Consider the following 15,982-nt stretch of genomic DNA (forward strand, 5'->3'; position numbering starts at 1 on the left):
TTGAAATTAGGTATCACTTCATTAGAAATCATGTGCAAAATAGCAATGTATGTATTGAGCATGTGTATACCGAGAAACAATTAGCTGATATATTTACAAAATCTTTAAGTTTGATGGATCCCAATCCAAAGTAGAATTATAAACTGCTGCCAGGGACAGAAAAACCTCAGTCATGCTTGGGCGAGATGCAGGGTCGCGTGTGACGCAGCGCATTGCCAACTCAGCCATAGCAAATGCTAGATCAAAGGGATAATCATTCTGTAGATAAGGATCGACAAAACTCCTCAACTTGCTCCTCACATCTTCGCCGCTGAGAACTTCCCCTATCAACGACCACAGCAGCACCTCCTTTTTCTCATCACCTTCCTTGGCGAAGGTAGCTTCCTTACCTGACAGCAACTCCAACATGACCACTCCGAATGCGAAAACATCGATCTTAGGGGTAATGAGCCCATGCTCTAGATACTCCGGCGCCAAGTAACCCTGAGTACCAACAACATGCCTCGTGAGGAGCGGGCCTCCCGAATCCTCCACCGGCCTTGCCAGCCCGAAGTTGGAGAGCTTCGCTCTGAACTCCCTGCCGAGGAGGATGTTGCTGCTCTTCAAGTTCTTGTGGACATACGGCGGGCTCACGTAATTGTGCAGATAATTGAGCCCATCAGCGACATCGTGAGCAATCTGAACCCTCTGCCGCCAGCCGAGATGACTCGAACCACTCCAATCCCTCTTCCGATGAAGCCAGTCACTGAGAGATCCCCTCTCGGCGAACTCATAGACAAGGTAAGTGTTCCCTCCGTGGAGGCAGAAACCGGACAGCCTGACCACGTTGGAATGGTTGACGTGCTTCAATATATCGATCTCATTCGACACATCACCTTTCAGCCTCTTCACCGCTGCATTGTCTCCGTTGATGACAGCCCGGTAAACGGATCCTTTGATCCTGTGATCTTCCCCGAAAGACCCGGTGGCACTCTCCAGTTCTTGGAACTTATACAGCGTCAGTGACCCGATGACGCTGCGGATCTCGCTAGAAACCAAAGCATCCGACGGGGACTCGGCGATCTTGGGACCTTGAGGGATTGGCTGGCGTTCACGGCGGCGGCGCCAGCACAAGAACCAAACCAGAACTCCACAAATGGCTAAAACACCGACTCCGATTCCGATTCCGATGCCTATCCATTTCTTGTTAGAGCTGCCCTTGTCGCTGGTCGCGCCAGGGGAAGTCGGCGGAGGCGGGGAAGGCGGCGGAGGCGGGTTCACGAGCTCCTCCTTGGTGGGCTCGGTCTTGAGGGGCACCAACAGCGTGGTGACGAAATTGATAACGGAGCTGGATGACAAGTCATTCGCGTCCAGAATCGACTGGGAGTCGGTGTTGAACCTCTGGGCTATCGCGTCAACGTTGTCGCCCGTGGCGACCAAGTAGCTGAGCAAGTACTTGAAGCCGCTGGCGGTCTGGTTGGAGGTGGGGCAGGCGCAGCGCAATGGGACGACCAGCTTCTCGCCGACGGGGAGGTTCCGGCTGTTGTAGGGGTTCTGGGCCATCAGGGCCTGGCAGGTGGAGAGGCCCTGGTAGGTGTAGTTGGCGACGATGAAGTACGTATCGGTGGATTTGATAGTGTACGAAGCGTTGTGCTGGTAGTACTTGCCAGAGCAGGAGCAGGCGGCGGGGACGAAGACGAGGTCGGAAACAGGGACCCGGGAGCCGTCGGCGACGCCGTTGATGGTGGAGACATTGGAGGCGTTGACGTTGAGGAGCTGGCCGATTTGGACGGGGGACTGGTACGAGGTCTGGGATCGGAAGGTGAGGAAGGTGGAGCAGGAGTTGCGTTGCCCGTTGCAGGAGTAGCCCAAGGTGGAGGAGCCGTTGGTTGCGTAGCAGGCCAATTGTGCGTTGTTCAAGTATTCTTGCTGGGCTTGGGAGGAGGGGAAGCAAAAGAGAACGGAGAAGAGGAGCAGAGCAGTAGAGCAAGAGGGCTTCAGCTTCCCCATGGCCTTTCTTTCGGGAAATTATCTCTTCTTCTCTCCCGTCTTTCCTCCCCGCTCGCATTAAGCAGGGCTATGATATAGTAGATGTGAAAAATGATACGGTGCGGCTGTGGCTCTGTTTTTTATTTTTTTATTTTTTTTGGTACACCGGCCCGTTGCTCCGTTGACCGTGCATGGTCGTTCTTTCATTTTTTAAAAAAAATAAATAATTGGTCCCGTTTGGTTGGGATATCGACCGGGACACGGCTTTTTCTTTGAACATTCCTCCATGGACCAAAATGGGGGGCCGAATTGGTCCCGCCGGACATGGGAATAGCATCGAGGCGAGGTGGAGTCTGACTGGTCAATGGCCCCAACAGACATCGTAGTGCATGAAACAAAATGATGCCTGATGATACAGAGAAGTCGCCCTCCAGTCGTTGAAAGGAAGCAAGCGATGGTGGTTTCTTCGTCTTTTCTTTATTTTTTTATATTTTACTGGCCATTAAACCAGCTGGATGCATCCTATGCAAGAAAGTCAATATTCCACACTTGACTGAGAGAAGCAAGTGGTCATCGTTTGCCTCCCCTCTAAAAATTATCCCCACATGGTGTTTTAAGATAGCGTTTGATTGTGGTGCAAATAGTGAAAAGTGTTAGTATAATTTTAAGAATTACATAACAACCTGCATCATTCATAAAATTATTTTTAATAGCATAATTTTGTATCAAAATATATTATTTTTTATTAACAAGACCATATTAAAATAATTTTAGAGATCACATAACTTATATTAGTCAGTAATATTTTTTATTATTAGTGTAATCCTATATCAGCTTATATTATTTTTCTTATATAGAGTCTGTACAAATATATATAACCCCTGAAATGTATCGAATATAATAAAACAAAAAATTAAAATTATTTTTCTCTTTTTTTTATTTTCTTCTTTTTCTGCAAATATTTTAACATGATATCAGAGCCACCGATCACGGAACCTGCATCATCATCTCTTCCGCCTTTGCTATGGCCGTCGTCGCCGCGTCTAAAACCTTTGAAGACCCCTTTTATCGATCTATCGATCTCTGTTTTCGAATAAATCAACATTCAAAAATCTTCTATTTTTTGGTGAACCCGCGGATCCTCTGTTTCTCCGCAAATTTTCTATTTTCTAATGAATCAATATTAATTTTATTAGTAAATCTGCATCCCCTCTATTTTTGATAGAATACTACCCGAAGATCTTTCGTTTTCTATGGATCCGTAGCTCCTCTCCAACGCTTTTCTTCTCAGCTTCAGATTTTCCATCGTCTCTCCTCACCGTCGCTCGTCTCCATTTTCTCCATCTCTGATTTTATTTACTACCTTCGGCTCCTTCACCATCCAATTCGAAGCCAATTGCTCCTCTTCCATGGTGCCTCCATTTACAAAACTCATCGACCTTCGATTGCCTTCTCTTCAAGCTTTGTCCTTGCTGTAACTGTCATCTTTTATGTGTTTCTCGCTGCCACACATCAGACAGGTCGTCAATCAACCACATCGATAGATATATCAGTCTATCATGTCAGTCAGACCCATCAATCCATCACGTTTTTTGAGTTGTTATGTCAACTCCTAATCTGCTACATCAGTTTCTGGGCTACCGTAATAGCTCATTTTCTATCATATCAAGCACTATGCTGCCACGTTAGTTTTTGACCTACCACTATATCAGTCTCTGAGCTGTTATGTCAATTTCTAGTTTGTCATGTCAATATCTAAGCTACTACTCTAGCTCTTCATTTAGTATGTCAGTTTTTCGGTACATTCGTGATCAAGTATCCAAATTCAAATTAGCACCTATAATACCATCTTGAGTTTGAGGGGAGATGTTAATATAATTTTTAGGATCACGTAACAACCTGCATCGCCCATAATATTTTTTTTATTAACGTGATTCTATATCAACCTATATTATTTTTCTCTATTAAAAAGATCTTGTTAGAGTGATTTTAGAAATCACATAACAACTTATATCGGTCAATAATATTTTCCATTGTTGGTATGATCTTATATCAGCCTATATTGTTTTTCTTATACGGAGTCTGTACATAAGTATATATAACCCCTAAAATGTACAGAATATGATGGAATAGAAAAATAAAATTATTTTTTTTCTACCTTTTTCTTTTATTTTCTTTTTTTCTTCTGCAAATATTTTAACAAAAAGATACCTTGTACAGGGATAAATCTATGCCATGAAATAGAGATATTTTGATATTTAGTTAGAGAACTAAATATAGAAAATAAGTGGAAAAAATAATTTATATCAAATATATGTTTGAATATTCAAGATTTTTTAGATTTATAATAAACATAATGTAGCTCTTTCAATTTTTTTATGTTTATAGAATAGATAAAGATCAAATGATAGTTGGAAAAAAAAAAGAGAAGAAAGGACAGGCTTATTCTGTATGTAAGCCTTCAACCAAAATAGTGGAATAGAGCATACCGTCTGTGCCTACTGATATCCCCACATGGTATAAACCCTTATTCCAATGTCTTTTGAGGTGCTTGGAAAAGATATTCCCTCCATTTGGGAGATGCTCCACTTATTCTGCAAATAAAGAGGCTTGGGATAAAAATAATAATAATTGCCTAACAAGAAAGTTTGGTAACATGATCGTGATCCTACCAAGCTCGAGAGAAATTGTGCATTATTTGAGGCTTCAAGAGATTTTTTCCTTCTTTTGTCTTCTTAAATTTTTTTTGTGGAGCAAGTGTATGTATATGAATCATAATTTGATAAAGGATGGACATGTAAATATAAAGCTAATGACCAAAAGGGACTACAAATTAGAAAGATCTCGAGTCAGCATTATTTGTGTGATTACCTGGAACCTATCCAAGATTGTCATTATATGGTTCTATATATGTTCCTCAGAGCTCTCTGTAGAGATCACCAGACTAACACCATCAATCAACCGTGCATAGAATCAATCCCCGCTACCACATCCCAAAGAAACTGAGCAATCATTGTTAACGTGTAACCAGTAGAAGCACACATATCTAATTATATCATTTGAGTGAGCATCATATCTTTTGAGCGAACACCATCAAAAATTGCAGCTCCCAATTGTGCAAATGATTAAGCAAGTTCCCCGAAGAATTGTTAAAGCATAAAGAAAAATAAATTTGTTTGTCTAAGTAGATAGGAAAGGCACCCTAACCCTGTTCTAAACTCTCTTTAGACATCATAAGAAACAATTCAGAAAATTTAGAACCATCCATCTAATCACAAGAAGAAAACCAAGTCCATTTCAGTCCCTTCAGAACTCAGGTCACCAATTGTTGATGAGGAAAGTTCTCCGTATGTTCTCCCTATGTCGATATCCTAAATCAGAAACATCCCAGATCATTGTTCTTTTACTCAATCCTATTCCCTCTTTATCTTTTAATGCTTTAAACATTTTTGGATTTGTCAAAAAGTACGGGTTTCCTTTATATTTTTTTCCTGATTCTTTGCTTTGCATTGATTTCCGTCATACAATCTTTGTATCTCTCTTCTCCATCATACCATATCTACCTTTTTAAAGGAATTGTATAGTATAATAGAAATATGCATCTCTAATAATTTCTAATATGACTTCCATTAAAAGCTTCAAGAAGCAGTATATAAGATGCATGTCTATCTCAAGAATTAAAATGATACATGCTGAGTTGCTTTAGGTAAATTTTGACCTAGAATTCTCTCACTAGATTAGTTGGGTTGTTCTATATTTGCTAATTAAAAATCTCCATGGAAGATAAGCTACAGTCTTGCATTATGAAATACACTATAAATTATTATATCAAATCTTGTTTTTCCCCGATTATAGAACTCCTAGAATGTCTTTTGTTGTCCTTTTACCTATTTATTTATTTATTTCAGTTATAATTAGCCAAAGCTAATATACAATCATATGCTTAACTATACTTATAGCGAAAAATGAAAAAATGCAGTAAATTGTACCAAGACACAGGGACCAAATTAAGCTAAGTTGGGCCACTTGTATCGGCATTATGTCAAGTAATTCTTCACCAGCTACTTAATGTTACTGGGACATAAGATTATGCCAAAGTAAAAGAAAAAATTATCTTTAAGGTTATGTTAGACGCAAAAGTTGTCAAAAAAAATAAACGCTCAATTTTGCCATTCCAAGAAAAGTTAACAGGTCAAATAGGGCTGAATTTCAGGTCATATTAATCATATGGGACTGCATCTTGGGCTGTAATTGGGAGCTTTAGTTGTGTCAGATTTGGATTGCATGGAGCAATGTTTTATAAACCAGACTGAACCGGCCAGTTGTACAGGTTGGACTATCAACAAATCTAGCATTCAACCCAAATTAGACCCGTTTAATGGACGGGCCAGGACGGGCTTAGCCCAAGGTACAACTAAAATTAATCAGGCTCGGGCTCAGTATTTACCTGATCTTCGGGCTAGGCCTTGAACTTATTGTCGGCCTAAGTCCCCACCTCTCGGACTTCCCCTTTCACTGCCTCCTTTAGGGTTTCCGCCCCAATGCCCTTGATCGTGAGAATTAGAGTATACTATCATGAGAATCTAATCTGCCCCGTATATTATAATATTTCTTAATAATAATATCACATATTATCATAATATAACTTTATTATTATAAAAATAATGTAAAATTATTATTGTATTATGCTTATTATAAAATATAAGAATATATTATATTATAATTAAGTATTATTAAAATAATACAATATATTATGCTATTATAATATAATAATATAATATAATACAACATAATATATTTTTATTTTATTATTATATTATATTATATTTTTAATATAATAATATACTATGATATGATATGATATAAAATGTAATCATAAGATTTGTTGGTGGGCATTTTGATCATTAAAAAAAATATTAAAATTAAAACAGCTTGCTGACATTACTCAAAAAATACATTTGGGGAGAAGCTCCAAAATAGAGCAGACCTTTTTCAGCTTTCTGGCAAAGCTAAAATAGCTTTTTGATTTTTTACCAAATGTCACTATATCATCCAAAAGTTATTTTGGAGAGACAAAAAATGTTTTCTGACCCTCCAAAAATGTTACCAAACGGGCCTAAATAGAGTTGTCTCATAATATGCTGAAACCAGAGGCAAGCCAAGCTCACAAATGGACAGGCAATGTGTAGAAATAACAACAATTTACTAGTTATATAAGAATGCATTTGAGGATGAATCGAGGTGACAACCGGAGAACAAGTCACTTTCCAGATTCTCAAAGGTTTTACTACGAATAAGTTTCTAGTACGCCTTTCTCATGAAATTGTTTAAGATTTATTTAGTGTATGACATTCTTAATCCAGACAAGCTTAAATTTTGTTATGGTCAGCAAATCAGGGAGTCAAAGTAATCATGGAAATCCCAAACTAAGGAGAGTTCCTCTGTTGGACCCTTTCTTAAGAGTCCAGCAATATTAGGATCCCCTTTTTATCAAAAGTTTAGCATGATCTAAATTTCTAAAGCACAAAATTGATTAGGGTTATCACGAGAATTGATAATCAGAAAATTAACCCATTTTTTATGTAGTGTCAGGATAAGAATTACTATAAATATACATCAAGCAACTACATTGTGCACTAACAATTGAAACAAAGTTTAATAAAATCATTGTAACTAATAAATAAGCCAAAGATTATCAAGCTGTAGTGGTCTACCAGCACTGATTTGACAAATGAACACCGAATACAATAACAAAGAATAACAAAAATTAATCAGTAACCATACCATTATAAGATTAATGATGTTAGATTGTATATAATTATATTGAGTTAAAAGGTTGGCCATGTGATCTTGAGATATAACTTGACCTAACCAGCTTAATAAATGGGTTACACACGACAAGACATGCAACCATTTATTTAAATGAGATTTGTTCAGGTTTGAGTTTTTGAATCATTTTATTAACTGGATCAGATCTGACTGATAGTTGAGTTTAACAAAACTACTTGCATTTAGTAAATGAGTCATGTTTAGATGCAAATTCTCGTTGTGAGAATCTCCTCATTGTCTCTCATTGCAATTCTCAGTACCTGGCTATTTGAGCTCGATAAACCTCAATCCAATGTAATCCTGTCAATTCAGACCTAGTTCATGAAAAAAGGGATTTTTATTGAGCCGTGAGGTACTTGGTACCTGGTTGATACAGTACAATACTGGATGAAACAGGGCCAGCACAGACAGTTATTTAAACCCTGGTTTGTGAATAATTTTACATGTAATTTGTTAACTTTTGTAAGTGGATTCCCCCGTGCCAACACCATTTGGAGACCAAGTTCTATGGCTAACACTTTATGGCCACTCTCCTACCAATGAACATGTTCTCAGAACTTAAGCAACCAAGCAAAGGTGCTACCAACAGATAGATCTTTAGAATATGCTTTCAGTCCAATAAAAATTATTAGCACAAATCCATTGATAATGGTGACAGAAAATTCACGATATCTCAACACGATACCCAGTTAACGTGCAAGATATAAATAGTTGAGAACTTGTAGAACTTGAGTACTCAAAAAAACAGGTAAAAAAATTGCAAAGGCTTCCTCTTTTTACATTTTTACAAAATCAAAATTGTTGGCAAATGTGTATGGTAATTACAAACACATTGTGGTTTATCGAACTGAAATGCTAGATTTGTAAATGTCTTATAAATGCCTTACTGCCATGCACGGAAGTCTAAACACATCCTAAAAATAAAAGAGGAGAGATTAATAACTAAAATGAAATAATGATGAAAGAGCTTGCAAGTTAGAGTAGCCAAATAGAAGGATAAAAGAACAAATTTAAATGGGTAACTACTAAAACTGATGAAACTGAGAACAGAACTAAAAACCAACACTAAACCAAGAAAAACTTAGATCTGATTTCATAAACTGAAAAACAAGGAACAGATAAAATTTAAATAATTAAAAAGGGAAGAATAAAGATAACTAAATTTTGTAAACACAGCTTAAATCCAAAGGAAACTAGAATGTACCCCAAACAACAACAAAAAAAATAAAGATGAATAGATGAAGAAGACAAGAATAGTAGTGATATACTAAATCCCAAATGTTTAAGAAACATCAACATTTCTGTGTAGAAATAGGGGTGAAAAATTAATGTTCTCAACAAGAATTTAATATAAAGAAAACAGAGTCGAAACATAAAATAAACACAATTGTATTTAAAATAAAATATTGACGAAATAATGAAAAGAATTGAATTAAATGGCAAATTGATTTTTTTTAAAAAAAATAGAATATAACATATGAAGAATAGGAACAAAAACTATAATAAAAGTGAAAGATAAAAAAAATAAGAATAGGACTAAAATCTGATATAACTGAAAATATGCTAAAACACAATTTAGAGAATTAAAAAGGAATAAATTAAATATAGATCATCAAAACATAAAATCCATCCGAATCCATTGTTTATCCAAATCTATCCGAATATGGATAAAATTTGAGCATGCGACTAATATCCGCATCCGTATTCATACCCGTAAAAAAAAATAGATATGGATATGGATAGACAACTATCCATCCATATCCAAATATATAATTATATTTGTAATCTTATTTAATTTTATATAGAACTTATTAACTTTTAAGAAAAATATATAACCATATTAACATACTATTTATTTGATTTGCCATCCACTTAGTAATATATATGATTTTCTAATCATAAAGTTTAATTATCCAACTTATATCCATATTTATATATATACTTCCAATATCCGATTTTTACCCTTAACCATTTAAAATAAATATGGATATAAATTTTTGCATCCAACTAATATCCGTATCCGTATTTGTATTCGTCAGACAAAACAAATATAGATATAGATATACTGGTATCTGATCTATAAGCAATCCGGTTTCAGCCCTACTGTCAAATACAAGGAAAAATACAATATGTGAAAGAATAGCAATATATCTAGGTAAATGAACACAAAGTAGCAATAACAAAAAATGGGAGGAACGATAAAGCTCAACATGTTCTAAGAAGCATGAAGAAAAATTAAAGATTCGAACAATGAATTAGTGTAAAGAAAACATAGTGTTGACAGCATAAAATAAAAAAAGACAATTGCAGTTCTTAAAAAAACATATGCGGTATGTGTTACAGAAGTGAAACAATATTCCCTATAACTACAAACCAAAAACAAAAATATGCATCCGAAATAGTGGTACTTTTATCCTATATGTATGCGCTCAGCTTTAAGGGTCATGGTAGACAAGTCTGGCATGTAAATCAGTGTTCAATTCCTGTTATATTTAATATAATGCTGTGTTATTGCCAATATAACTTTTGAAGAAAACACCATAGAGATTAAAGATTCTGATTTTCTTGGTACATTTGTCAAAATACAAGATCTGTTGAAACCAAGTTCCTTCTTGAAGTCTTTTCATGTATACTCTCTAAATTCCCTTTAGTTCTCGAAAAAACAAAAGAACAGAAGAAGAACAAGAAGACTGAAGCTATAAAAGAGAAGGGGAAACATCATACGGTAGCAAAGTATATGTCCATATGAACATATATTGTACTAAGAGAACGCAAATTTTAAAGTTTCATATTCCCATACATGCCATTATGTCATTCAACCATCTAAAGATAAATAAATAGTCGCAACATTGCATCAAATTCAATGAAACAAGAACAAGACCCAACAAGAACCTCTAGTCTACAAACCCTAAGTCCCATTCTTGTTCAAACAAAGCTTAATTTCCAAATCTTTGTAAATATGCAAAAATTCGAGGTTTATTCTAATAAAGACCCAATTCTTGAATCACAGGAATTTGAATCCTTATTGGATCGAATAATGTTTGAATCTCATACCTTCAGATCTGCAGCACTGAGCTATCAATCAAGAGATTTTGTCCATTCACTGAGCTATCAATCCATAGATTCTTGATTGGCTTCCTCTGCCTCGGATTTTTCCCCTTCCATGCATGCTTTGATGTCACTCAACCTCCTAGACAAATAGATACTCTGACTATTGAATCAAATAATCCAGTGAAGCCAGACCAAAACCCAGCAAGAACCCCTCATCTACAAACCCCAAGTCTAATATTTGTTCGAGCAAAACTTTATTTCAATATCACGGGAATCTCCCATGTACCAACGCTAAATACAATATTTGCTCGAACAAACTTAATTCCAATGTCTGTTTAAATAAAACCAAAATTCAAGATTTCTTTTAATAACGCCTGGTTGTTGAATATCAAGAATTCAAACTTCGAGAGTTTGAATCGTTCTTGGATCAAAAAGTGTTTGAATCATATACCTTAAGTTATACGCCTCAACAGATTCCCGATTGGCTTACTCGGTTACTCCGCTTCAAATTCATTCAGAGAACACGATAGTAAAGTTTTTCCCCCTTTCATGCATGCTTTTTCGTCACCCATCACCTTACACATAAATAAATACCCTCAAAATTGAATCAAGTTCAACGAGACCTTGCAAGGACCTCTCATCTACAAAACCTAACTCCGATATCCGTTCAAACAAAGCTTAATTCCGAAATTTATTCAAATCTTATTAAAATTCGAGATTTCTTACCGATTTCTTGAATCAAAAAGAGTTCGAATCATTCTTGGATACAAAAGCCTTTGAGTCACGTATCTTAAGATCTGGACACCGAGCTTTTAGTCTAGGGTTTTGATCTCAAAAAATACCCAAAAATAGGCTTCATCTGCCTCGAAATCCCGAAGAGGAGTGCCGCAACCGGACGACAGAGCTCCAATAGCCATGCCGGAGATCCCCTCGGCCTCTCGCTCGGCGACGGCAACGATCCTCTCCTAGTCTCGGGCTCCGTCGCAAGGCCGTCAAACAAGCCTGCAAACAGGGGAAAACAAGATGGTAAGGGGGGTATTTATGGTGGACCAGCCGTTAACGTGTGACAGCTGTGACAAATCAGGCGTTCTCCGAGGATTTCATAAACGAGCGGAAAAAAGAGCGGGAATTAGTTGGGCTCGCCGGATTTTGCTATCACAATGTGGGTATAATAATTAGGGCCGCAAATGGGCCGTCGATCCGTGACCCGACCTGCGTAAGATCCGATCCGATCCAAATTTTAGGATCCGCGAGGCCAGGTCGGATCCAAAATTTGGACTCATTTTATTTTTCGAGTTGGGTCGGATCCATCCAATCTCGATCTAAACCCAGACCCACCCTGACCCATTTTTTTTTGTTTGATATTATTTACTATTATATAGTAAAACTTTAAATATAAAAATATATAGATCCGGATCCGATCCGATCCGAATGATCCATCGGGTCAAAATTTGTAGGCATGGACTCGACCCGATCCGATTTTCAACCGGATCGGATCTGCGTCCGAAATTAAGAGCCGAACAAGAAACCGGATCGGATCAGGATCACTTAGGACCGGACCCAACCCATTTGCAGCCCTAATAATAACCTAGTATGTAGTTATCGTACACCCCTCAACGTAATTTCTCGCCAAATTTCTTGTGATGCACCAGAACACTTGAATGCAGAACCTCTCTTCACAGGAAAAAAAGAAAAAGAAAAATCTCCTTTTTGACCTTACAGGCCAAAGATTGAATATTGTATGAATACTTAGATTTTTATAGTTGACTTGTATTGTTTACCATCTATCTAAAATCTATGTTGGTGTGAAATTCATATCCAAAGCAATACCGAGTAAAAGATATATTCAATAAAATTTGGAGTCCCATTGAGACCGTTGGTGGGAGGAGAATTTAAATCAGCAACTCTTACATATAAGCTCAAGTCACCAGTGGTTGACCTCGATAAAATTTATAGACGTGAATGTCGACAAAAAGTAAAAATGCATAGTTTAGTTCGAGAAGAAAGAGAGTGCTATGTTTTAAAAAAGAAATTATCACAATCTTCACATATTCTTATTAGACTGGAAAAGAAAAAGGACCTAAATGTGTCTTTTCTTGATGCTTTAGTGATATATATTAAATTAAACTCCCACTTCTTGAAAGTTGTTGATTCAATGAACCACCGCATAGTCTCAAGAGGCATCCTACAGGGAAGAGCCACACAGCCCATAGCTAAGAAATCTCTAGGACATGTCATGTCAGAAGGGAGGAGAAAAGAGGTGAAAAGTTAACCGGAAAAAAGATAGGAATTCAAGGTATCCTTTTTTGGTGGGGGATGCGATATAAAGTTCTGAAAATGAATAGCTCTTCACCCTTACAGAAGATGGTGTTGAAGCAGAATCTCTAGTATTTGAAACTGATCTTGAAGTGTGAATTAACACTGCTCTTAAGCGAATTTTGCATCCACTATGTTGTTGTTGGTGATCCAGCAACTTCGCTCCAGAATACAACAAAACCGAAATAGAATCCTAGCCAGCAAAATTAGGATTCTCCAGAACAACTGAATGAAAAGTTTAGAAGAAGAAGTTGCCTTAAATCTGTGAAGGACATTGGCTATTTATAACTCTGAACTAAACCCTAAACCAACACAACTATTAGAATAGTGTCTGTTTAAAACAGAACTGCTCATGCAATTATTTTTGTACAGAATGGATAAAAACTGCATTTGGCAGTTATATTGTACAAAGTTGTATAAAAATAAATAAATAAATTTATAGCCAATCTGAACTTTACACGTGCACGTGCCGCATGTCCAAGTGCTTTCCTTCCACAAATTCCCACCAAAATATTACTTAAACATGTAATGCTTATAAAGCTATATAAAAAACTCTACACAGGCAATGTGGGACTAAAACCCCTCTCAATATTATAAACTACCAAAAGGAAGGAGACTTCCAACAGATGGTCTAGAAGCCTATTTTAGCTTTAATACACATTTAAAAATTGAATAAAATTGGAGGTGAATATACAAGGAATTGAGCTAATATGTTAAAATTTTATGCATTTAATGTTCAGTAGTTTTTGAGAAATATTTCGTGCTTACATGAATGTAGATATAAGATACCACCATATGTCAGGAGTCCGATTGTGCAATGTGCTGTAGCTATACTGATTCCTGTTACCTTTGTTCCTCCTGATATCTGTAAAAAGAACCAATAGTCATGACAAGAATCTTCTCAAAACAAAGCTATGTCATGAAGATTAAATAGAAGGAAACAAGAAGTCATCCTCCGACTTCTGTCATCACTCTATGAATTGTTGGGTCGTAAACTTCTTATTGAAAATAGTTCTCTTTCTATGTGTTTTTTCTTCTTCTTCTTCACAGAATATGATGCACTGCTATATGCTACTTCACTTGCATCTGCCATTATGCCAAAGCGCATGGATATAAATTTTCGCAGTCAATTAGCATACATACAATTTGCTCTCTCCCTGTATCTATTTTTTCTTAGCTAATCAACTTGATGGTACTGGTACTTTTATATCAAATATTGAACAAAACTGAGCAATGCTGTCAGCTTTCAAATGCAGCCTGCCATATCTTTTCAGTAAGTGAAGTTGTTGGCATCCACTTCTATGCTTGACAGTGCACCTTAGTTTGTTTGCATACACTGAAAATTTGGTTTATTTTCAGCACATTCTACGAGTGCTTCCCTGACCAGAACTGAGAATTACAGCTCAGATGTTCGAGATGACACTGGAATTTCAGATGTTCCTCAATAGTTCTCAGGTAAAAGCTTTCTTCTCCAAATTTCTGTAAGCTTCTATAGAAGACATAGATGTAGGAGAAACTGTGACCTGAAATTTCAGGTGCTCTCTTTTTCAGTTTGACTGACGGAATGTAGCTGTGCCGAAACTGCGCGCGCTAGTTCGAGAGATGTTTTCCATAAAATAGTTAGTTTGAGAGATGCTCTCTATAAAATACTTTCTCCTCTTTTCTTTTTTTTATTTTTTTTCTGTTCATGAATGCAGTAAAATTCAGTGATTAAATATGCGCAGAATTAAGCTCTGCTTTCAATCAGTTGTTAAAGTTCCTAAATATATGCTTTAAATTGACACAGGGGTGATAAAATTGGAGATCTTAGAGCACTAATTAAAAGCTGTCGAAAATTTAAGTGAATTGAATATCTTTTTTCCGTCTTTTCTTTCCATTTATTTGGGCTCATGGTCTCCAAGGAAGTAGTTGTCTTAAACTCCTAATGTTTTATCCTCTCATTTTCTCTTCTTAGGCTGCATAATTGTTTCTCGGGGGAGACACTGCAGTTCTATTGTACCAGTCCAGTCACATATTGTAGTGCTAGATATCTACTTACCGAGAGCAGCTAAACCACTAGGGAACACTTGGGATTGTCTTGAGGTGTTAACAGGGAAAATTCTATATGCAGGGAATCTCATAGAGTATTTGTCATGTGTCCATGTATTTGACTGGTTGTAGACCAGATTGCCCCATATTAAACATGTTTGAATCAGAGAAATTAGAAAAAGAAAGCACTAAACTCTCTCTCTCTCTCTCTCTCTCTCTGTGTGTGTGTGTGTGTGATGTGTGTGTGTGACAATAAAAGAAGGAACTTGGTGAGCACTGAGGAAAGTGAACAAATAGTGACGTTGAGTGCATGCATGAAAGAATACCATTAAATTTTAGAAGATCCGGAGAAAAGGCTGATTATTGAACTATGCTCGGCTTAAACAAACGTTATAATTAAGCTCTATCCTGAAAATTCTGATTTATAGATTAATTGTCATTGTACTCCCCATTATGCATTAGATGGGAATAAAACTTATCATATATGAGAATTTGAGAAACTGAAGATAGGAAGTAATAAAATATTTAGAGGATGATTGAGTAAATTTCAGTTGAACATACAAGAAGTATATATCATGAACGTTTGATATGGATGAAATTGAAAATGAGGTCAGACTATATTAAAAGTACCGTAAATAAAAGACAACTTCGTATAGAAGTTGGCAGCATGGCATCAAGGTTATCAATTTCTTAACATAAGGAAGCTGCATGCACATGAAATGAGCCAGAGAAAAAAAAAAGGATGATGACAATGGAGGAAATCAGAAATGAGTGCACTGAAGGAGATCTA

The 15,982-nt window shown here is 36.7% G+C and overlaps 1 protein-coding gene across 5 annotated transcripts; it reads right to left on the reverse strand.

The window, feature by feature from the left end:
• LOC113462358 (protein LYK5-like) lies at window positions 1–11,871 on the reverse strand. Of its 5 annotated transcripts, none has more exons than XM_039128235.1 (3): window positions 11,575–11,871; window positions 10,852–11,423; window positions 1–4,562 (listed from the first exon to the last, which is right to left on the reverse strand). In XM_039128235.1, exon 3 carries the CDS (start codon window positions 1,987–1,989, stop codon window positions 94–96), a length of 1,896 nt encoding a protein of 631 aa, XP_038984163.1. In that variant the 5' UTR covers window positions 1,990–4,562; window positions 10,852–11,423; window positions 11,575–11,871; the 3' UTR covers window positions 1–93. The 5 variants fall into 5 exon arrangements, with proteins under 5 accessions (XP_038984163.1, XP_038984156.1, XP_038984171.1 ...); XM_039128228.1 differs by having other exon boundaries at window positions 10,852–10,987; window positions 11,300–11,871; XM_039128243.1 differs by lacking the exon at window positions 10,852–11,423.
• Window positions 11,872–15,982: the final 4,111 nt, after the last annotated feature.

This window comes from Phoenix dactylifera, chromosome 1 (genome assembly GCF_009389715.1).
Source record: "Phoenix dactylifera cultivar Barhee BC4 chromosome 1, palm_55x_up_171113_PBpolish2nd_filt_p, whole genome shotgun sequence".
NCBI lineage: Eukaryota > Viridiplantae > Streptophyta > Magnoliopsida > Arecales > Arecaceae > Phoenix > Phoenix dactylifera.

Bases quoted from the DNA above. Each gene is read 5' to 3' on its own strand.
- LOC113462358 (XM_039128243.1), bottom strand. From the start codon at position 1,989: ATGGGGAAGCTGAAGCCCTCTTGCTCTACTGCTCTGCTCCTCTTCTCC.